This window comes from Hesperophylax consimilis, chromosome 9 (assembly GCF_061612785.1).
Source record: "Hesperophylax consimilis isolate HC1 chromosome 9, BYU_Hcon_1.0, whole genome shotgun sequence".
Taxonomy (NCBI): domain Eukaryota; kingdom Metazoa; phylum Arthropoda; class Insecta; order Trichoptera; family Limnephilidae; genus Hesperophylax; species Hesperophylax consimilis.
Genome location: NC_142844.1, coordinates 20,030,476 through 20,054,398, shown reverse-complemented (window position 1 = coordinate 20,054,398; position 23,923 = coordinate 20,030,476). Strand labels below are relative to the sequence as shown.

General features: G+C 34.2%; 1 protein-coding gene across 1 annotated transcript in view; it reads right to left on the bottom strand.

The window, feature by feature from the left end:
• The window catches only part of LOC149421030 (signal-induced proliferation-associated 1-like protein 3), a 30,350-nt gene extending 9,254 nt beyond the window's left edge, over positions 1-21,096 (bottom strand). Inside the window, exons 1-5 of the mRNA XM_089635718.1 lie at positions 20,738-21,096; positions 19,249-20,083; positions 13,202-13,456; positions 11,603-11,888; positions 8,769-9,369 (exon numbers count right to left, since the gene is read on the bottom strand). Of these exons, the coding sequence (XP_089491844.1) occupies positions 8,769-9,369; positions 11,603-11,888; positions 13,202-13,456; positions 19,249-20,074 (1,968 nt within the window). The 5' untranslated portion in view covers positions 20,075-20,083; positions 20,738-21,096. The remainder of the gene's footprint in view (positions 1-8,768; positions 9,370-11,602; positions 11,889-13,201; positions 13,457-19,248; positions 20,084-20,737) is intronic.
• Between the last annotated feature and the right edge of the window lie 2,827 nt (positions 21,097-23,923).

Genomic DNA, 23,923 nt, shown 5'->3' with positions numbered 1-23,923 from the left:
AACGCGGTCTCGATGTCCACTGCAACGTTTTCCACTGCACTAATGTAATTCTTTTTATTATAATCTAAGTTGTATTTTAAACCTTTAGATAACAGAGTCAGCTCGTTTGGTTGGAACTGAACTGATGAGAGATTCTGTAACCGGTCGAAGAACTGATGGGTATATTTTACTGGTTCATTGTTATTATTTTTATGTTGTGACAGATTAAGGTTAATTAGTTTTTTGTTTATGATTTCACGTTTTTTGTAGGCCTTTATAGAGGCGAAGTTTCTAACTTTGTCGTCAAACAGATCCCATTCAACCGGGTGTAATTCGTTCACCAATTCTATGTGTAAAACTTTTAACGTTAATTTAATATTATTTCTCATTTTATATGCACTTTTTAGGTCTTCTTTTAACCATGCAATTTTAGCTTTAAATACAGATGTTTTTGAAATGTCCGGTTTATTGTTCATATTTTTAAACTTAGCGTTCAGATATTTAGGGAAAACTTTCATTTTAAGACACTGTTTGTAAAAGAATATATCCACACACGAAATTCTATATTTTACGGTAAATTTTTTATACATTTTTGCTTTAATAGCTGTACTTGCTAATATTATTTCTTCATATGAAGCGGTTACTTTGTGATGTGACATTATAATTTAAAATTAAACAGTAACTTTGTAAACATCACTTATGGGTAAATACTTAATGCCGACCGGGTTTCGCTACAACCGTAGCCTCATCAGGGCAGTATAATACTAAAAATCTAAATATTAAATTAACATGTGTAGATATCACGGTAGGTGGACAGTCTGAGCTACAGTGGAAGAGGTAGGGATAGTTGGGAGATTGGGAGGCGAGTGTTCTTTGTCAATAGGGAACAATCTGAGTATAGGGCTTTTATTTAGGTTTATTTGGTTGTTGATGACTTTGCTATTGACGTTTATGGCTTTCCTTAACTCTAACGCTTCTAAGTTATCCAACCTAAGACCTATTCCGTTTTTATGTAATAGGCTGACGCCAGTATTTTTGTCGAACGTATGGTTTGTTGCTATGAGGTGATTTGCAAATTCGGAGAATCCATTACTGTTTAAGCATCTTAGGTGTTCTTTGACTCGCGTTTTGATATTACGCGCTGTTTTGCCTATGTAAAACGCGGGACAGTCACTACATTGCAGTGAGTAAATACCTGAGTGATTTAACCGATGTTCTTTGTCTTTAACGTTCATCAAAAATTTACCTATACTATTGTTAGTGTAAAACGCTGGTTTGATATCTGGTGGGAGGTTTTTTATGCTTTTTTGAGAGAAATTATCGATGTACAAAATTCTACGCCATTGTTGAGGTTGATTATTATTAGTTGATATATTATTATTATGAGGGGAGCTGTTAAATAGAAATTTGCTTGTCGATAATCTTTTTAATTTCTTGTTTAGGATGTTATTGACCATATTTGCATTATAGCCATTATTAATCGCGATTTGTTTAATCGTCGCTAATTCTAATAAGAAGTTGGAATTTGATAACGGGACGGTAACTAATCTATGGATCATGGAATGGAAAGCAGAATGTTTGTGGGAGATGGGATGGTTAGATGAATTATTAATAGTTGTATCAGTGTAAGTGGGTTTACGATAGATTTTAAATTCTATTTTATTGTTAATGATTGATAGGGTGAGATCTAAAAAGTTTAAGCTAGAATTAGTTCCTATTTCTATTGTGAATTTAATTTTTGTATGAAAAGAGTTTATTAGTTTTAGGAAGGAATCGAGTTGGCGCTCAGTACCTGTCCAGATACAGAAAACATCATCGACATATCTCTTCCACAATAACACATTCTTTAATAATGGCGATTTACAGTTAAAAATGTTATTCTCTAGATTGTCCATAAATATGTCGATAAAAAAGTTCATTGTATTGGAATTCCAATACAATGAACTTTTTTTTTTTTTATCAACAAACAGATGGCCTGGCAATGGGAGCTCCGACTTCTCCCCTCATCGCCGACATATTTATGGACAATCTAGAGAATAACATTTTTAACTGTAAATCGCCATTATTAAAGAATGTGTTATTGTGGAAGAGATATGTCGATGATGTTTTCTGTATCTGGACAGGTACTGAGCGCCAACTCGATTCCTTCCTAAAACTAATAAACTCTTTTCATACAAAAATTAAATTCACAATAGAAATAGGAACTAATTCTAGCTTAAACTTTTTAGATCTCACCCTATCAATCATTAACAATAAAATAGAATTTAAAATCTATCGTAAACCCACTTACACTGATACAACTATTAATAATTCATCTAACCATCCCATCTCCCACAAACATTCTGCTTTCCATTCCATGATCCATAGATTAGTTACCGTCCCGTTATCAAATTCCAACTTCTTATTAGAATTAGCGACGATTAAACAAATCGCGATTAATAATGGCTATAATGCAAATATGGTCAATAACATCCTAAACAAGAAATTAAAAAGATTATCGACAAGCAAATTTCTATTTAACAGCTCCCCTCATAATAATAATATATCAACTAATAATAATCAACCTCAACAATGGCGTAGAATTTTGTACATCGATAATTTCTCTCAAAAAAGCATAAAAAACCTCCCACCAGATATCAAACCAGCGTTTTACACTAACAATAGTATAGGTAAATTTTTGATGAACGTTAAAGACAAAGAACATCGGTTAAATCACTCAGGTATTTACTCACTGCAATGTAGTGACTGTCCCGCGTTTTACATAGGCAAAACAGCGCGTAATATCAAAACGCGAGTCAAAGAACACCTAAGATGCTTAAACAGTAATGGATTCTCCGAATTTGCAAATCACCTCATAGCAACAAACCATACGTTCGACAAAAATACTGGCGTCAGCCTATTACATAAAAACGGAATAGGTCTTAGGTTGGATAACTTAGAAGCGTTAGAGTTAAGGAAAGCCATAAACGTCAATAGCAAAGTCATCAACAACCAAATAAACCTAAATAAAAGCCCTATACTCAGATTGTTCCCTATTGACAAAGAACACTCGCCTCCCAATCTCCCAACTATCCCTACCTCTTCCACTGTAGCTCAGACTGTCCACCTACCGTGATATCTACACATGTTAATTTAATATTTAGATTTTTAGTATTATACTGCCCTGATGAGGCTACGGTTGTAGCGAAACCCGGTCGGCATTAAGTATTTACCCATAAGTGATGTTTACAAAGTTACTGTTTAATTTTAAATTATAATGTCACATCACAAAGTAACCGCTTCATATGAAGAAATAATATTAGCAAGTACAGCTATTAAAGCAAAAATGTATAAAAAATTTACCGTAAAATATAGAATTTCGTGTGTGGATATATTCTTTTACAAACAGTGTCTTAAAATGAAAGTTTTCCCTAAATATCTGAACGCTAAGTTTAAAAATATGAACAATAAACCGGACATTTCAAAAACATCTGTATTTAAAGCTAAAATTGCATGGTTAAAAGAAGACCTAAAAAGTGCATATAAAATGAGAAATAATATTAAATTAACGTTAAAAGTTTTACACATAGAATTGGTGAACGAATTACACCCGGTTGAATGGGATCTGTTTGACGACAAAGTTAGAAACTTCGCCTCTATAAAGGCCTACAAAAAACGTGAAATCATAAACAAAAAACTAATTAACCTTAATCTGTCACAACATAAAAATAATAACAATGAACCAGTAAAATATACCCATCAGTTCTTCGACCGGTTACAGAATCTCTCATCAGTTCAGTTCCAACCAAACGAGCTGACTCTGTTATCTAAAGGTTTAAAATACAACTTAGATTATAATAAAAAGAATTACATTAGTGCAGTGGAAAACGTTGCAGTGGACATCGAGACCGCGTTATATAATAAACCTGGACCACCTCTATACAAAAGTGCAGAAACAATAAAAAAGCTCATTCCTACACTTAAAGTCAACTATAATCGTGAAACATCCATTATGCTGAACATCAGGAAGAAATTAAAGGATGAACAATTAATTTTAACAAAGGCTGATAAAGGCAACACGATAATTATAATGAATAAAAGTGACTATAATTCCAAAGTGCAAGACTTTATTAAGACGGACAAATTTGACATTCTACCTAAAGACCCCACTACCAAATACCTAGATAACATTAAAAGTGCTTTGAATTCATGCAAATCCCCTATCTTTCAAGACAATTCATACCAACAAGTAAAATTTCTAACAAAAAATCCATTGGCCCCTAAATTATATGGTTTCTTAAAAATCCATAAAAACGACAAACCTATTAGGCCGGTCGTGTCAAGTTGTAATTCTCCGAATTTCAAAACAGCTTCATTTATAACTGAAGTATTTAATAATTCTAAAGTGTTTGCTCCGAAATTCATCATTAAGAACTCATTCACTTTGATTGATGAACTGAAAAATCTACATATTCCGAATAATTCAAAATTAGTCTCATTTGATGTTGTTAACTTATTTCCAAATATTCCCGTAGATGAAAGTAAAAGCATATTGTTCAAATTATTACAAAATTCAAAACTACCAAATAATTTCTCTAAGGAACTTTCTCACCTATTTAATGTTTGTCTAAGTCAAAATTATTTCCAATACAATGAACTTTTTTATCAACAAACAGATGGCCTGGCAATGGGAGCTCCGACTTCTCCCCTCATCGCCGACATATTTATGGACAATCTAGAGAATAACATTTTTAACTGTAAATCGCCATTATTAAAGAATGTGTTATTGTGGAAGAGATATGTCGATGATGTTTTCTGTATCTGGACAGGTACTGAGCGCCAACTCGATTCCTTCCTAAAACTAATAAACTCTTTTCATACAAAAATTAAATTCACAATAGAAATAGGAACTAATTCTAGCTTAAACTTTTTAGATCTCACCCTATCAATCATTAACAATAAAATAGAATTTAAAATCTATCGTAAACCCACTTACACTGATACAACTATTAATAATTCATCTAACCATCCCATCTCCCACAAACATTCTGCTTTCCATTCCATGATCCATAGATTAGTTACCGTCCCGTTATCAAATTCCAACTTCTTATTAGAATTAGCGACGATTAAACAAATCGCGATTAATAATGGCTATAATGCAAATATGGTCAATAACATCCTAAACAAGAAATTAAAAAGATTATCGACAAGCAAATTTCTATTTAACAGCTCCCCTCATAATAATAATATATCAACTAATAATAATCAACCTCAACAATGGCGTAGAATTTTGTACATCGATAATTTCTCTCAAAAAAGCATAAAAAACCTCCCACCAGATATCAAACCAGCGTTTTACACTAACAATAGTATAGGTAAATTTTTGATGAACGTTAAAGACAAAGAACATCGGTTAAATCACTCAGGTATTTACTCACTGCAATGTAGTGACTGTCCCGCGTTTTACATAGGCAAAACAGCGCGTAATATCAAAACGCGAGTCAAAGAACACCTAAGATGCTTAAACAGTAATGGATTCTCCGAATTTGCAAATCACCTCATAGCAACAAACCATACGTTCGACAAAAATACTGGCGTCAGCCTATTACATAAAAACGGAATAGGTCTTAGGTTGGATAACTTAGAAGCGTTAGAGTTAAGGAAAGCCATAAACGTCAATAGCAAAGTCATCAACAACCAAATAAACCTAAATAAAAGCCCTATACTCAGATTGTTCCCTATTGACAAAGAACACTCGCCTCCCAATCTCCCAACTATCCCTACCTCTTCCACTGTAGCTCAGACTGTCCACCTACCGTGATATCTACACATGTTAATTTAATATTTAGATTTTTAGTATTATACTGCCCTGATGAGGCTACGGTTGTAGCGAAACCCGGTCGGCATTAAGTATTTACCCATAAGTGATGTTTACAAAGTTACTGTTTAATTTTAAATTATAATGTCACATCACAAAGTAACCGCTTCATATGAAGAAATAATATTAGCAAGTACAGCTATTAAAGCAAAAATGTATAAAAAATTTACCGTAAAATATAGAATTTCGTGTGTGGATATATTCTTTTACAAACAGTGTCTTAAAATGAAAGTTTTCCCTAAATATCTGAACGCTAAGTTTAAAAATATGAACAATAAACCGGACATTTCAAAAACATCTGTATTTAAAGCTAAAATTGCATGGTTAAAAGAAGACCTAAAAAGTGCATATAAAATGAGAAATAATATTAAATTAACGTTAAAAGTTTTACACATAGAATTGGTGAACGAATTACACCCGGTTGAATGGGATCTGTTTGACGACAAAGTTAGAAACTTCGCCTCTATAAAGGCCTACAAAAAACGTGAAATCATAAACAAAAAACTAATTAACCTTAATCTGTCACAACATAAAAATAATAACAATGAACCAGTAAAATATACCCATCAGTTCTTCGACCGGTTACAGAATCTCTCATCAGTTCAGTTCCAACCAAACGAGCTGACTCTGTTATCTAAAGGTTTAAAATACAACTTAGATTATAATAAAAAGAATTACATTAGTGCAGTGGAAAACGTTGCAGTGGACATCGAGACCGCGTTATATAATAAACCTGGACCACCTCTATACAAAAGTGCAGAAACAATAAAAAAGCTCATTCCTACACTTAAAGTCAACTATAATCGTGAAACATCCATTATGCTGAACATCAGGAAGAAATTAAAGGATGAACAATTAATTTTAACAAAGGCTGATAAAGGCAACACGATAATTATAATGAATAAAAGTGACTATAATTCCAAAGTGCAAGACTTTATTAAGACGGACAAATTTGACATTCTACCTAAAGACCCCACTACCAAATACCTAGATAACATTAAAAGTGCTTTGAATTCATGCAAATCCCCTATCTTTCAAGACAATTCATACCAACAAGTAAAATTTCTAACAAAAAATCCATTGGCCCCTAAATTATATGGTTTCTTAAAAATCCATAAAAACGACAAACCTATTAGGCCGGTCGTGTCAAGTTGTAATTCTCCGAATTTCAAAACAGCTTCATTTATAACTGAAGTATTTAATAATTCTAAAGTGTTTGCTCCGAAATTCATCATTAAGAACTCATTCACTTTGATTGATGAACTGAAAAATCTACATATTCCGAATAATTCAAAATTAGTCTCATTTGATGTTGTTAACTTATTTCCAAATATTCCCGTAGATGAAAGTAAAAGCATATTGTTCAAATTATTACAAAATTCAAAACTACCAAATAATTTCTCTAAGGAACTTTCTCACCTATTTAATGTTTGTCTAAGTCAAAATTATTTCCAATACAATGAACTTTTTTATCAACAAACAGATGGCCTGGCAATGGGAGCTCCGACTTCTCCCCTCATCGCCGACATATTTATGGACAATCTAGAGAATAACATTTTTAACTGTAAATCGCCATTATTAAAGAATGTGTTATTGTGGAAGAGATATGTCGATGATGTTTTCTGTATCTGGACAGGTACTGAGCGCCAACTCGATTCCTTCCTAAAACTAATAAACTCTTTTCATACAAAAATTAAATTCACAATAGAAATAGGAACTAATTCTAGCTTAAACTTTTTAGATCTCACCCTATCAATCATTAACAATAAAATAGAATTTAAAATCTATCGTAAACCCACTTACACTGATACAACTATTAATAATTCATCTAACCATCCCATCTCCCACAAACATTCTGCTTTCCATTCCATGATCCATAGATTAGTTACCGTCCCGTTATCAAATTCCAACTTCTTATTAGAATTAGCGACGATTAAACAAATCGCGATTAATAATGGCTATAATGCAAATATGGTCAATAACATCCTAAACAAGAAATTAAAAAGATTATCGACAAGCAAATTTCTATTTAACAGCTCCCCTCATAATAATAATATATCAACTAATAATAATCAACCTCAACAATGGCGTAGAATTTTGTACATCGATAATTTCTCTCAAAAAAGCATAAAAAACCTCCCACCAGATATCAAACCAGCGTTTTACACTAACAATAGTATAGGTAAATTTTTGATGAACGTTAAAGACAAAGAACATCGGTTAAATCACTCAGGTATTTACTCACTGCAATGTAGTGACTGTCCCGCGTTTTACATAGGCAAAACAGCGCGTAATATCAAAACGCGAGTCAAAGAACACCTAAGATGCTTAAACAGTAATGGATTCTCCGAATTTGCAAATCACCTCATAGCAACAAACCATACGTTCGACAAAAATACTGGCGTCAGCCTATTACATAAAAACGGAATAGGTCTTAGGTTGGATAACTTAGAAGCGTTAGAGTTAAGGAAAGCCATAAACGTCAATAGCAAAGTCATCAACAACCAAATAAACCTAAATAAAAGCCCTATACTCAGATTGTTCCCTATTGACAAAGAACACTCGCCTCCCAATCTCCCAACTATCCCTACCTCTTCCACTGTAGCTCAGACTGTCCACCTACCGTGATATCTACACATGTTAATTTAATATTTAGATTTTTAGTATTATACTGCCCTGATGAGGCTACGGTTGTAGCGAAACCCGGTCGGCATTAAGTATTTACCCATAAGTGATGTTTACAAAGTTACTGTTTAATTTTAAATTGAAAAAAATCTTTCACAGAACTTGAAAATGAATGTTGAAATTTGATGAATTGTTCAAATTCTCCGAAACAACCCGCCCTGAGCTTTTTTACAAATTTTCTTAATTAATGATGTAAATAATTTTATTTGAATAAAAAATATAATTTGACAAAATGAATGGTGCTAACCTTTGCTAGTAACAGATCCGTGAATCCTTTTCCTTTTGGGTAGAGACCTCCGTCCACTAAAGGTGGCCCGAAGATGGGCACTTCTTTGGAGCGAGAAACAGCAATACTGTAATGGGTGCTATCCGAACAGGGATTTATAACTTTAACAACAATAAAGACATGTTGAAATTGTGACCTGATGTGTTTAGGTGTAAACTTCTGAGCACCGGGTTCTTGAAATACAATTGTGACTATATCGTTGCCTATGTGTCTCTTTCTGAGAAGCTGTTGCCGGTTGTTGGGAGTATAGGGAAGCATGGTGGAGACGTGAAACATGATTTCGTAATCTTGGTAAACAGTGTAGACGGAATACAGTCCCGTTGAATCTGTCTTATTGTCTAATCCCGCTTTGTACTTCTCAAAGCCTTTTAAACGAACGGTTTGGCCGAGCATCTGCAGGAATTCCACGAAGGCGGGGCCAGCCTCCTGGTTGTTGTACATGTCTTCTTCTGAAGCTTGTCCCTGGCGGCAGTACATGATACCCACCTTGTAGTGGCGGGTGACACATTGCTCGTCTAATCTGAGGAGTTGCTCTTCCGCACCACTTCCGTTCAAACCCAATCTGAAAAAGTAGAGTAAATAAAATACATATTAAGATTGTGGTTACGTGATACTGATGTATTATAATTCATTGACCGTTTTGCATTTAGTTGTCTGTAAATTTGTTTGTACATTCCGTTTCTGTTTTCGATGGTGGCCGTTTTAATGATTCAGTAAAGATCCTTTTTCTAAATGTAAAATAGTCAGATTTATGCAGACTTTCTCATTTGCATGTTTTCATTATTATGGTACCTACCTGGCTGAAGAAAGTTTGAAAAAAGAATTGTCATTGAGATAATGACGTTTCTATGGATACATTGTATAATTCCTTATTTGAAATTAAAAAAATGTTTCATAAAATACATGGTTTATAATAATTAAGTGCCTACTTACAAAACTTATGAATTCAGAGGAAATTTCAGTTTAGATTTATTAAATTTTCATTTAAAATCATTTTTGGACGTGAGGTCTTCTGTTCACAAAACTACCTAGTATGAAAGTGGGTCAAATCCCAGTAGTGGAAGGAATGGCAGAAAGCGTTCGGAATGAGACAAATCAAAATGTTACAGTTCAAATTTAAAGATGGCCAGTTGACTGTGGATAGGAACTGAGGGAGGTAGTAGAAAGACTATTAACAGGGCACCACCCCGTGAGAAGGAGACATACTGGGCTGTTGGGAGTAGAAAACACCAATACCTATAGGTAATATAAAGCAACTAACTCAAGTCAAATTGCTGACTTTTTAAAGGAGAGGACCATTCAAATGGTTGTTGACAGCTTCACCTCTTCCTTGCATTCGATAAATGCTGGTATACCACAGTGATCAGTTCTGTTTCCAACTTTTTTGTTGCACATCAATGACCAGTCTATGATAGTTTTTTGTTTGACAAACTCCCAAAGATTACACAAACTTCAATGGCCCTGGAGGGTTTTGAAGCAGAGAATTGACGGTTACCTCGAGAGGGTGTCCCCTTAGAGTAAGAATAACCTTGTTAAATTAACTTTTCAACAACCCAATTGTGTCCAATTATCATCTAAAAGGGATCGAAATCAATATTCCCAACATGCCTTCCATTGATATGCTTGGTGACCAGCTCAGGCACGGTGGCTCCATTGAAGCCAAAGTTAAGTTTAAGTTTCCTGACGGAAACAGGTGTGTTAATAGTACACAACTGCTAACCCTGCAAAAAATTGCAAGTGTGCGGTTGAACTTGGCAGCCACCTCCGGTCTGGAGCCTCTAAATACCTGAAAAACCCTCAACTCTGTACAGAAACGGGCAGTCCGTTTGATAACGGATTGTTACCTTTAGTGCACAGGCGTCCGGTGGGATGCTGTCCCTATTCTATCGGTATTTCAATGGAAGATGCTCCGAGCAACTAGCGTCAGTAGGGGGCAAAGTCGGGAGACAAGCCAAACGCCCGACCGATGTTTATTTGTGATATGAGAACGGGTAGTTTCTTCGACTCATTCTTGAGTTTAGCAGCCTGTTTCCTCCCTGCGTCAACATGGGTCTCTTTAAGATCCAAATTCACTCCTTAATTTTCTCAAAAAGACCTTCCACACAACATCCCCAAAGATGACATAGGCCCTAAGGGAAATTATTTTCCTCAGGACCTCTTGTGTGGAGTTAAAAAAAATATATATATATATATATATATATATATATATATAAGAGACAAATAATAAAAACTGTATCATACAATTATTCCTCAGATCTAAATAAAGAAACTCAACTACATTAAAAAAAAAAATGGATTTTCCGCCCACACACATTCTTTTAAATGTCTGCATAACTTAACTTTAATCATTATTTAATGATGAGCTTGGGTCATGAAAAAAAGGTGTGTCAATTTGCATTATGACGAATACCATTGTAGAAATGTATAATTATAACAGATACCTTATAGCTATACTATAATTACAAGACCTGCTGGCGGGCGGACTCAATTGAATATCAGATAAACATTGTTTTGTTATATTGAGATACTGATTCATAATAAAAATATAAGTTTCCAGCATACCTGCCTGAAACATGATTTAATGCCTCATAAAATAAAAGTAGTAGATACTCCCAATACTACCTGGTTAAAGACAACCATTCAGAATCGAAACGTCGCTTGAGAAGCTATTGCTTTAGCCAAGCTTCTAATTCCCTTCCAAACCTCACAACATACTCTAATTGGGAACACCAATTGGAGCATGTCGTGTCTCACTGGCCCCAGAGAGTTGGGACTCGTGTGTTGTGAAAACTCACCTTAAGCATGGTAATTGTATTTCTGGTGTGACATATTCCAGGACTTCTTTGGCATTGCAAGACTTGTTATTATTGGAAGGTTTGATATTTGGTATAGAGTCCTCCAAGATGGATCCCCTCAGCGTCAGAAGTTCAGAGGTTCTAATTATGAGACGGTATTGCCACAGAAGGTTGTTGGCGACGTGCATGGTCGGATCACCACTTGCACAACTTTCTAGTTTTTCTTTCTTCATAGATATTGCCACTGGACCGAGTTGTTCGTCCATTCCAAACCAGTTTTGATGCTCTAAAAAAATCGTTATTGGTTAATAAATAACAATATAAAAACATTTAAAAAAAAAAAAAAAAACAGATAAATGATATTAACAATTAAACATGTGAAATTCGATGCTAGGTGCGCCTGTAGGTGGCACTTCTTCATAAATGCGTGTTCGCAAGACAACTGTTATGATATCCGCATACGGGGCACGGTCGCTAGCATCCCAACTGCTGTAAAGACCGCGCACAATGCGTTAATTATTATGGAAATGTCATTGATAATTCAAACCAGTTTTGATATCCTACAAAATAGTGTTAAATAAATACAGAACTTTAAAAAAAAGATAAATATGTATTCATTGTTTAGAAAAACCCAAAATTAGTCATGATTTGAGAATGCCAATGATAAAACACAATGTAATTTTAATTTCACCTGGATTGGATGATATTGCAATGTAATCAGATAAATCGAATGGCTAATAGCCATATCTACAGCACAGCATAGCTACTAGTTAAGGGTTTTATGTAATATCACTGTCCAAGAGCTTTAAGTATTACAGAAATTGACAATTTTACAAGATCCCAGGGGATCTCATAGGTAACATTTAGTACCTAATCACTTCAAATGACATCATAAAATTGTATAGCTTGGGGTTATTTTATTATAAATTGACATTCACTGAAGTGTTCTTAAGAGAAGAAAGGGGATTATTTTCCGTAAAACACCATTCTACATTTTATTGAAATGTATTTCTTATTTCCTGTCTTGCGGCACGCACAGCTTTACAGCCTATCTGAACTACATTTTATTGAAAATTAATTCCTTATTTCCTTTTGTGCGACACCCACAGCTTTACAGCCTATCTGAACTACATTTTATTGGAACTTAATTCCTCATTACCTTTTATGCAGCACGCACAGCTTTACAGCCTATCTGAACTACATTTTATTGGAACTTAATTCCTCATTTCCTTTTATGCAGCACGCACAGCTTTACAGCCTATCTGAACTACATTTTATTGGAACTCAATTCCTTATTTCCTCTCTTTTTTATCTTGTATTTCACAACTTTACAGCCTTAGTGAATACGGTACAATTACGCCCAGATTGAGGTATTCACATAGCTTTCTTAGCGAATGTTTAGTAAAAATATTATTTAAGTTTATTTCTTTTTTTTGGAATAAATTTAGTGAGGAAAACCTGAAATTGTAATATTTAATTGTTGAAGACAATATTAGCGATTCTTAAACGAAAATCTGAAACATTCTTATATTTTTCTGTTTCAGATTTTCATTTAGGAATCGCTAATATCGTCTTCAGTAATTATATATTAAAGTTTACCTTGTTGGTAGAAGTATTTTCTGTAGTACAGAGCGCCTTGGTCTTGACATTCTATAGGTCTCGACGTGTGTGGAGATTGGCGCGCCAGATAGCAAGACTGCCTCCAGTGGGACTTGCCAGGGGGAAATTCTAGTATAGATAGCCCATAGGCAACACTGGGTTGGTGCATACACAAATTAATTATTGTATTAAAATTTTCAGGCTTTTTAGAATGTCCTGTCTTCCAACTAAGACTCATATTGCGTTCTTCCTCACCTAAAATAAATAAATAAATAATTTTAACAGGTGAAGAATTTTAAAATATTCATGAAAATAATAATAAAAGTTAGTAAATAAGTAGAGAAGAGGTATGAAAATCAGTAGAAGACTGGTTTACGGAGACACTATTAACATTATCATAAGTCTTATAGATGGAATAGTTCTGAGGCACTATTAAAATTATCATAAGTCGAATAGATGGAATAGTTCTGTTAAACATATTCTCATGTTAACACATTGTGGTCGGGCGCTTCAAACAATAGACTCTAGCCTATAGCGGGTGTTTTTCGCGATTAGCGCAAAAATATATCGCTTTCTTAAAATTGATACAATTTCAAAACCAAATAATATTTTCGATTGAAATTTTCAAAGAAATCATATATGACATTTGATCATCAAAAATAAATTATAATCGCTTTGATTACATCATAATTTCACCACATTTCAAAGCTGAATATAAAAACCTGATATTAATTCAGTAAATAGCATTCAATATTCAATATTTGAAAATTCCATGTAAAAGATAACATGTTTATTTATATCATATAGTTATATAATAAATAATAATACATATATATTTGCCATGCCCGCAATTTTACAATCGCTGGATATGTGAAATCTGATCACGTAAATATTGAACAGTGTCGCCTAAGGCCGAAGGCCTCAATAACTCATAAGTTTAATTGCTTCTTGTCAAAAAAGAGTCTTTTGCGGTTGCCTCGCCTAATTGAAGAGCCCATTCCACTTATGAATGATAGTATTTGAAGACCCCAAGGCAAGAAGTTGTTAACTTACATTGAAGGCATTCTGAGATATTTAGACTTTTGCGTTTTGCCTTATAATTTTTTATTTGAATGTCATATACAATGTACTGATCCTTCATGGTGTAGTAAACAAACCAAATTTACATTACATCTAGTAATATTAAGTAGTTTTGCAGTCTAAAAGTTAAAATAAACATGTTTTCTACAAAAAAATGTAGTTAACATGTTCATGCCATCTTCAGGGATAGGTGAGGAAGATACAGAATTGAAAGGCAAGAACATGTTAAATTCTTGTTGTTTTATTTAATCAAACAAATTAAACATTTTTTTTATATAAAGTAACTAAATAATAATTATTATTGAAAAGAAAAGGTAGCAGAGCATGTGTCAATTTTTTTTTGAGACTTAAGTCTATCAATCCACGAAAAACCTCATCCAGGTATGGTAACAATTTTTGGATATCATTCCATTTGGCCGCATCGATTTCTTTGTTATCTCTCACTTTTGATGACAGCATTGGCGGGGAAGATAATGTTTCACACCTTTTTTTAAGATCCACTTCTTTCCAAGGCTCTTCTTCGGAGAGTGATTCGCGATATTTATAAATCCCGAATTCCTCCACTCTTATCCAGCGAATTCCTTTTTGAAAGTTAACCTTTTTTCCGATAGTGTTTTTTGTATTGTGTATAAAGTTCAATTGCTGCCCTAATTCTTTAATATTAACAAACTTATCAGCCATCATTGTCACGATGGGTATATTTTTTGTGTTAGCCGACATCATTAAATTTACATATTGGTCCACTGATTGAATGGACTGGCATCTATTAATTTTTTTTCTACCAATGCAAAATCTCTATCAGAGTCCATATATGAGTGACCAACCTCAGGAAATTTATGGTCAATTATTTTGAATTTTTTTGCTAGAATTAAATATTTCCAAAACATAATAAATTATATTTTGACCGGCACAAGAGTCACTCCTCGCAATAAGGTGAGACTTGTTGCTCTGAAGTTGCATGGTGTTGACAAAGGCCATTAAACAACTGGCAATTTCCTCGCTCCCTCTGCCCCCTTCGTTTTCACTCCAAACATGGAAATATGACCTATTTAACTCCTTTGTCACACAATGTAATCCCAAATTATAGAGCCACAGTTTTCTTAAATAGAAAGCCACTTTGTGGATATCTTTGGGAGAGGTAGCGTCTTTTCCAAATCAAATGTGATGAAACAAGTTTCATCACATTCAGATGCCTTTTTCTTATCATGTTTTTGCATTTCAAATGCAGCTTTGTACATATTTACATGAATTTGGTCAGATTTTTTGCTAACGCAAGTCCCACAAGTGTCTGTCTTAGGCACACCAAACGACAAGTTGAAATCCTCTGTAAAGATTCTAGTGTAACGATTCAACGAAAGAGGGGCATACTCTTTTTCTCCACAAAACATATTATAGAGCTCATACAGTTTTGGGATTGACAAATCGGATGCGAGGTACAATTTACTCAATACTTTAAATCAAACTCACCAGTTTGATTTAAAGTATTGAGTATCTCATCTTGTTGTACGTATTCCAAAATTATATCTCCTGTACCAGTGGTAGTAGCGATATACTCTAGACTACTCTGATTATCTTCTGAAAATACTAAGTACAATAAAATAATCATTTTTAGTTCAATGTTCAAAAGAATTTAGTGTCACAATAAAGTATGTTTAAGTTTACCTACCATTAACATGACATCATATTGAGATATTCCTAATAATATCCCAAACTCAACACCAGTCAAAGAGTCTTGAACATTTATTTATTGTTATTAAGTTTAATTTGTAGAACTCCATTTTATTTTTTTATTTTTTATATATACAATAATATTATTATTGGGTTTATAAAAACAGTTTATTTTTAAACAAGTTCTGCTGTGTAATTATTATTACGCGTGACAGCTGTTTCGCCCTCTGAAGGCATTATCAAACTGTGGGTAGCCCACTTACAGACGATAAATTTATATTATTTCTAGGTAGGTATTTTAATTTCATTTACTGATTTCTTAATTGATTTCTAAGTAAAATATCAAAAATTATTAATGGTTATTACCCCAGCAAAGTTTCCCCAATTAGTGTAATGTTTAAATTTGACTGAATGTCTTTATGTTAGTTATTCCCAAACGATGACTCATAGGGTTATTTTAATAGCATAATTAAGTACTTCATAGTGCACTCATATTTGCATTAGGTTTGAAGATATCTAGTAGGGGTGAACGAATTATATTTGTTTGTTCATTAATTAGAATAGCTTTTGGATTATTAGAGTTTTTGTTAATTTCTAACTGCTCTAAAAGATTCAGTTTACGGCCTTTATTTTGTATGTGTAACGGAGTTGGTTTATTATTATCATTAAGTGAGTGATTTTCATCTAGGAGATGTTTGGCAAATTGAGATTGTATTTTATTATTATTTTTAAAAGATCTTATATGTTCTTTAAACCTAGTGTTAAAGGACCGGCCCGTTTGTCCAACATAAACAGCGTTGCATTCGTCACACTGGAGTTTATAAATGCCACTATTTTGTAATTTGAGTACCTTACTTTTTGAGTTTTTAAGAGATGATCCTAAGTTGTTATTTGTGCGGAAGGCAATATCTAAACCACACTTTTTGAGGACTTTGGCAATTTTATTAGATGTCTGTCCGATGAATTCTAAACACCCGAATTTATTATTCGTCTTATTATTAGTCGTCAAGGGTAGAGACATTGAAAAAATAATTAATAATAACAAACACAAAAATAACCTTAAATTAATTTACCCAACGACTAATAATAAGACGAATAATAAATTCGGGTGTTTAGAATTCATCGGACAGACATCTAATAAAATTGCCAAAGTCCTCAAAAAGTGTGGTTTAGATATTGCCTTCCGCACAAATAACAACTTAGGATCATCTCTTAAAAACTCAAAAAGTAAGGTACTCAAATTACAAAATAGTGGCATTTATAAACTCCAGTGTGACGAATGCAACGCTGTTTATGTTGGACAAACGGGCCGGTCCTTTAACACTAGGTTTAAAGAACATATAAGATCTTTTAAAAATAATAATAAAATACAATCTCAATTTGCCAAACATCTCCTAGATGAAAATCACTCACTTAATGATAATAATAAACCAACTCCGTTACACATACAAAATAAAGGCCGTAAACTGAATCTTTTAGAGCAGTTAGAAATTAACAAAAACTCTAATAATCCAAAAGCTATTCTAATTAATGAACAAACAAATATAATTCGTTCACCCCTACTAGATATCTTCAAACCTAATGCAAATATGAGTGCACTATGAAGTACTTAATTATGCTATTAAAATAACCCTATGAGTCATCGTTTGGGAATAACTAACATAAAGACATTCAGTCAAATTTAAACATTACACTAATTGGGGAAACTTTGCTGGGGTAATAACCATTAATAATTTTTGATATTTTACTTAGAAATCAATTAAGAAATCAGTAAATGAAATTAAAATACCTACCTAGAAATAATATAAATTTATCGTCTGTAAGTGGGCTACCCACAGTTTGATAATGCCTTCAGAGGGCGAAACAGCTGTCACGCGTAATAATAATTACACAGCAGAACTTGTTTAAAAATAAACTGTTTTTATAAACCCAATAATAATATTATTGTATATATAAAAAAAAAAAAAAAAAAAAAAAAAAAAAAAAAAAAAAAAAAAAAAAAAAAAAAAGAGTCTTGAACACTTTCTGAAACGAAATATTGTAAAGCATTAATGAAGGAATTTAAAACATAAAAGAATATTCAGAGTCACAGAGTAAAACATTTTTTTTGCATTTACCATCCATTAAAATTACATTATTTTGGGGTATTTCTAAATGCTTCTCAGGTTGTACTAAATTAGTGGACTCTTGAACACTTCCTGAAACAAATTAATAAGCATTACAATAAAAAAATTGTTGACTTTTAGACAGAAAAACACCAAAACAAAAATGATTCACCCATTTTAAAACTACTTTAAGGATAAATTAAGATGAACAATAATGTTTTATACAGCTTACCTGATTCCCTGATCATCTTTTGACACATCTTCACCATTTTTTCACCTCTGGAACTCATTTTCGATGATTTTTAAATAAAAAAAACACCCACTGCAAAACTTTTTAAAACCACCAAAGTAAACGTTAAAGTGAGTGAATAACATGTTAACCATATAAATCTAAACCAATGTAGATGGGAAGAAGTTGTTAATTACAGAATTACGGCAAGAACTTGCTAACTTAGTAGTTAACAAGTTCTTGCCCTGATTTTATTAACTTAATATCACAGAAACACGTAGTTAACATGTTCATCACATTGATTTAAGCATGTTCTTGACGTTTTTAAGCTCTGGCATGGTGTTCATTGGAAAGAGCGTATGCGAATTAGTTTAGAGAGCATTCTAACTCATTTTTTACGAAAATGTAAGTTAACAACTTCTTGCCTTGGGGTCTTCATTTATTCTTTCAAGGAATCAATACTTCATATGTTGATAATCCATCACACACCATAAGTGCATGTATCATTGGCTTGTAAAGACATTTTTGTAGGGATAAAGTCCTATACAATGATAATATATTCAAATAATAAAATACCAAACAGTAAACAAAACAATGCGAGCGGAATGAAAAATAGTCCAATACGTGATATAAATACGCATAAAAACTGTAGATTTGTGGCGACGCCTTTACAAGCGGCACACTAGCCAACCCGGACAAGGCATCTCAAATAACATCGACAGACTGTCGCCTAGCACCCAGGTAGCAAATTACCCTTCAAGGCGTTTTATTTCACGCTGATAACAAACCCGTATAATGCCGTTTCCCGCCAAAAACCGACAGTCGACAAAAACGGCATTTGCCGTGTCCTGCAGTTGACCGACAGTCCGCGAAAAACGGCAAATGCCGTGTCCCGACAACAATGTGTTGTCGGGACACAATGTGTTAAAATTTTCATATTGTTGTGAAATTAAGTCCATACATACCACCAACTTCATTGCGAAAAAAGGGACAACTCTCAATCAAATCATTGGTTTGGCCGTCTCCCACATCATCTTCCGTTTCCCCGTCTAACTCCACAGCCCGCGGAGTCACCATGGAAGCTGCCGAGGCACCGGTGGTTGTATTCCGTCTTCGTCCCAACAGAATACCTCTTAATTTAGCTGCATAACCCAGGTTGGCAGTGAGTGACTGGCAGTCATAGTGAGCAAACCCCTTCCTCTTCTGTTGTTCCTCAACGTCAGTACACGTAGAGGTCATACTTGAATAGCAGCTATTGTTCGAGGAGGAATTCAAAATACTGTCGTCCAGAGGCACCTGGTGTCGTGGTAGTTTACCCACACCACTGCCAGCGCTGCTACCCCAGAATTTGTGGAACTTCAGCTTCAATTTAGGGCTGGAACCTCCTACCATATTTTTATTACTAATTCCATCTTCGCAGTCTATGGAAATTGCATTATTGGAGTTCTCCAAGGGGGGGTCCATCTTCCCGCGCAGGTATTCAGAGGGTCCAGGGGAGCGCTGGTCCACAGGTATTCCTGAAGGATGGAAATCTTGTAACATGGCAAAGAAACTCTCTCCGGTGGATGTGGGACTGCCTATGACGTCGATAGAGCCGTGACTTCCATACTCTCTCCTGGTGTGCAGGCCGGACGTGTATTGGTGTTCTGTGTTTACCAGCTCCAAACTTGAATTGCTTCTGTAGAAGGCATCTTTCATAAGTCTACGTTTGTGCAAGTCTAAAACAAACATCGCACTGTCTTCTGCTGCAGAGCCAGATGGAAGGCTCTTTTTAGAACGCAGATCTACCATGCCATCATTCTAAAAATAAAAATAGATTACATTCATTTTTCATTCATGACGTTTTTAGATTAGCGATCATACTATTTATTTAGTTCATATTGTGATCAAAAATATAATACACTGAAAAGGCTTTGGAAAGGGGAGCATTTTGCAGCATCTAAAGAAATTGATATGAGTTTTGAAGTGAAACACGGTGCTCTACTATCTTCATCTTGTTTGACGCAATCCTTGGCAAAAGGGGAATGAGATTTGGCTCACTACTCTTAAGTGAAACATAAAAATCCTGAACTATGTAATTTAAAAAAATCTTCATAAGTTACATGAACACACTTTACTTACTCAAAACACTTTTATTATTACTAAACAAAACTTTTTAATTTTGGTTTCAACTTGCTGTTAGTTTACTAACCAAAAATTCAATCGATGTTGACAGATTTTGACCTATTGTTTGAAACTTATAAAAATCATAACACCCTTTTTAGAATATAATAAACTGAAAATTAAATAATACACTGGAATACAATATGTATACAGTCCACAAACAAACCTTAAGTCATTTTAGCTAGTTGAGGTGTTATTACTTGTTGAACGTACGTAGTATACAATAATAAATTAGAATCTTGCATGCTTGTAAACTCTCTAAAAGTTTGTTTTATTTGACATTTTACTTACATAAACTTCAAAGTTGTAAAATAATATGCCATTATTCTACATTTTAAAGTGAAGATATAAGGGATTTCTTTAGAAATGTGCACATCAATGTTCACTAATCATGTTAACCATTATGTAGCTGTATTGCTTAATGCTTCAAAAATAAGTCCACACATATTATCCTCCTCAACAAAGCAAATACGAAAACACAAATAACACGAACTTGATTTTTTATTATGTACACGATTATAAAGAAATGGGCGAAATGTTAATAAAGTCCGTTATAAGTTGTTCCACTATATTCAATTGAACTAATTCACACGACAAATAATGAGCATAAACACAACGAACACAACCACATTCTTACAAAATTCCTGACTTTCGCATCATCGCTAGACTGATTGGAAAATGCAAACCTAATTTTAGTAAGCAAAATGAGTATGTTTATCAAAAAGTCTAAAGACGCAGAAGAGTTTTTAGACGGACACAGTCATTTTTTCCCGATGTGCGTTTTACTCCCCCTTTTATTAGCAATTTAGTGAATAATAGATTTTAATTGGATACGAACACACCGTCAAGTGCAAATTATTTGAGAACGCTTAGATGAGTCACTCAAGATGGTTTCCATGCCCTAGTACCTATTTTGTAAATAAACCCTTAAAAATTAGTGTTTTATGTAATAGGTATTGATTTCGATTAATTCGGTTAATAATTTCAAGAGAATTGCAAATGACCAGCTCATTCTTGCTGCAGAGACTTCATCCTCTATCTTCGTCGAATGTCACGGTGCTGCCAAGGTCTGGTATCTATGAGAGGATATTGTGTCAGCACTTTATTTGCAGCAGACACATACCTGGACGGATGACGAACCTCTCGCTGGCACTGTTGATGGACGCGGTGCACACATTCGCTGCAGCAGCTGGTTCAGTTTCTTCACCACCTAGGATTCTTGCTGCAGAGTCTTCATCTTCGTGTCATCTGTTCCTGTACTTCATCACCTGTTCCTGTACTTCATTTTATTTTACTTAATTTCACTTCATTTTTGTAATATTTATATTTTTTGTAATACCTGCATCAACTGTAAAGTGCCCCTTAGGTGATATCTCACAAAAGCGGCGCTATACAAACTGTCCAATAAATAAATTGAAACCCGCTCACGAGCTACCAAAGAGTGAGTAGGTTATTTTTTCATCAGCACCCGGGTCTCGCGACCCACTCTCGGGACCTACCGGGTGCTGGGTGCCAGTTGCTGGTGTGGCGAGGCGAACACCCATGTAAGATAGAATAGAAGATGCATGCGAATGAATTTTGTAGACCGGGCATCACATCTCGAATTACTTTCTCGGGCCAAATTTTATCTTTCGGTAGATTCCCGGAATCTATAATAGGCTTTCCATTAAAATATATAATTTCCATTTAATTGGGGTTCCAGTTTCCAGTACCCGAAGACATACATAAAGCGTAGAACCGCTTCTTCTTCCAGATACTTTTTAAACCGGTTCCCGACGACGAAGTTTGATCGGTAATATGTTTGAGAAAAAAATTATAAATTCTTACTATGAATGTGTTATCTGCCTAAGTCAAACGAAAGTGAAAGTAGCTGTGTGGTGGGTTTCGGGTCATGTATGTATAAAGATAGTGTTTTCGCTACCCGCTCACGACGCTAGTGATTGACCCAGCTCTATTACAAGGGATTTAGATTGACAAAAAAGCTTTTTTCGAAAAACTCACGTACCTATTACCTCAGAGTATTAGATAATCATAATATCGCCGTGGTGAAAGAACAACATTCAAATTGAAACGATGCTTGAAATGACTTTGGTCATATTTGGCGACCAGCTCTGAAGAACCAGGAACCTACTTCCCAACTTCCTTCTTCCTCCTCCTTACTCCTCCCACTCCCTTCAACCTTACAACATTTGACACACAACATACGCTAATTATTGGGGATGTCATTGTTCTACTGGCTCTCGACAGTTGAAAGCACTTGTGCGACATGCAATAGATAGACATTCACCGGTGAAAAAAGAAGATGGCAATACATTGCCGGCAAGAAATTGCTGTAAAAAGTTCTCGTTTATTATGCCACAAAAATGATACAAGTCAAATATGATAATTTTAAAAATTGTCTACGGTTTTATGTTTTGTCTTTGGTTTGTGGTTTTTGACGTATGTGCGTATGTTGAATGTATTTATCAGGGGCATTTAACTAAGCTTTGGCCATGAAACTCATTTGAAACCGCCACGCCCACCTCAAAATTCTTATAGAAAACGAATAATATGGCTAAAAGCTCAGATCTCAATGGTGAGAACAGAAGGATTGGTTTGATCTCTCGCTCTCTACCATAATGACTCGTGTAACAGAAAGAGATGACGGAATTATGCCGTTTGACAGTTTTCAAATCATTCAAACAAAATGACAGTGGTTTATTTATACACGCGGGTTGTCATTTGCTGCCGAAATACTATCATTTCCGTCGAAAATATTGCGTGTTAAAGTTGTTCGTGATAAAAATACAATATAAGCCAGTATAGTGTTAGCGAGTTATAAACATATTATATTCAACCTACCTACGTAAGTTCAAGTTTAAAGTGAATTAACAGTTTTAGGTTATTCGTTCGGTTTTTTGAACAATGCTTGATACTTGACATATGTCTTCCTCCACAACGTATAAATGTTATTTATTATATCGATAAACTTATTCATGTTATTGATTAGTGTTATCCTGTATTATCTTATTGTTTTGGTGAAATTAAAGATTTTTAAACATATGTAACCATGAGTTCATGAGGCTGAAAAATGTCGGAATTTTTCGTCGTACTGTCGGACAATCATGTTTTGGAAATTTTCTTCAGTGTTTTTGCAAATTTCTTGTCATTTTGGGTCTCTTCTTCTCAGATTAACAAGTTTCATCTTAAGGAAATGCACTGTAAAAGTTTATTTTCTTAGTCAGATGAACCTTGTCCTTGGAAAACATTTCGACATTTTTCTGCTTCAAGGACATTTTTATTTTTATAATAGTTTTTTTGGGCTAGTGAGTAAATAGAGTAGGCTGAGAGCAATTATGTTGTCTATGGTCGCATCTTTTTTTAAATGGCCTTGAGTTTCCTCTACCTTGTCTACTGCTCTGCTCCGCACGGTAGGTACTGCTTGTATATCTGTGGTTAAGTACTGTATAATTCTGTTGGATACAAAAAGCCGGAAGA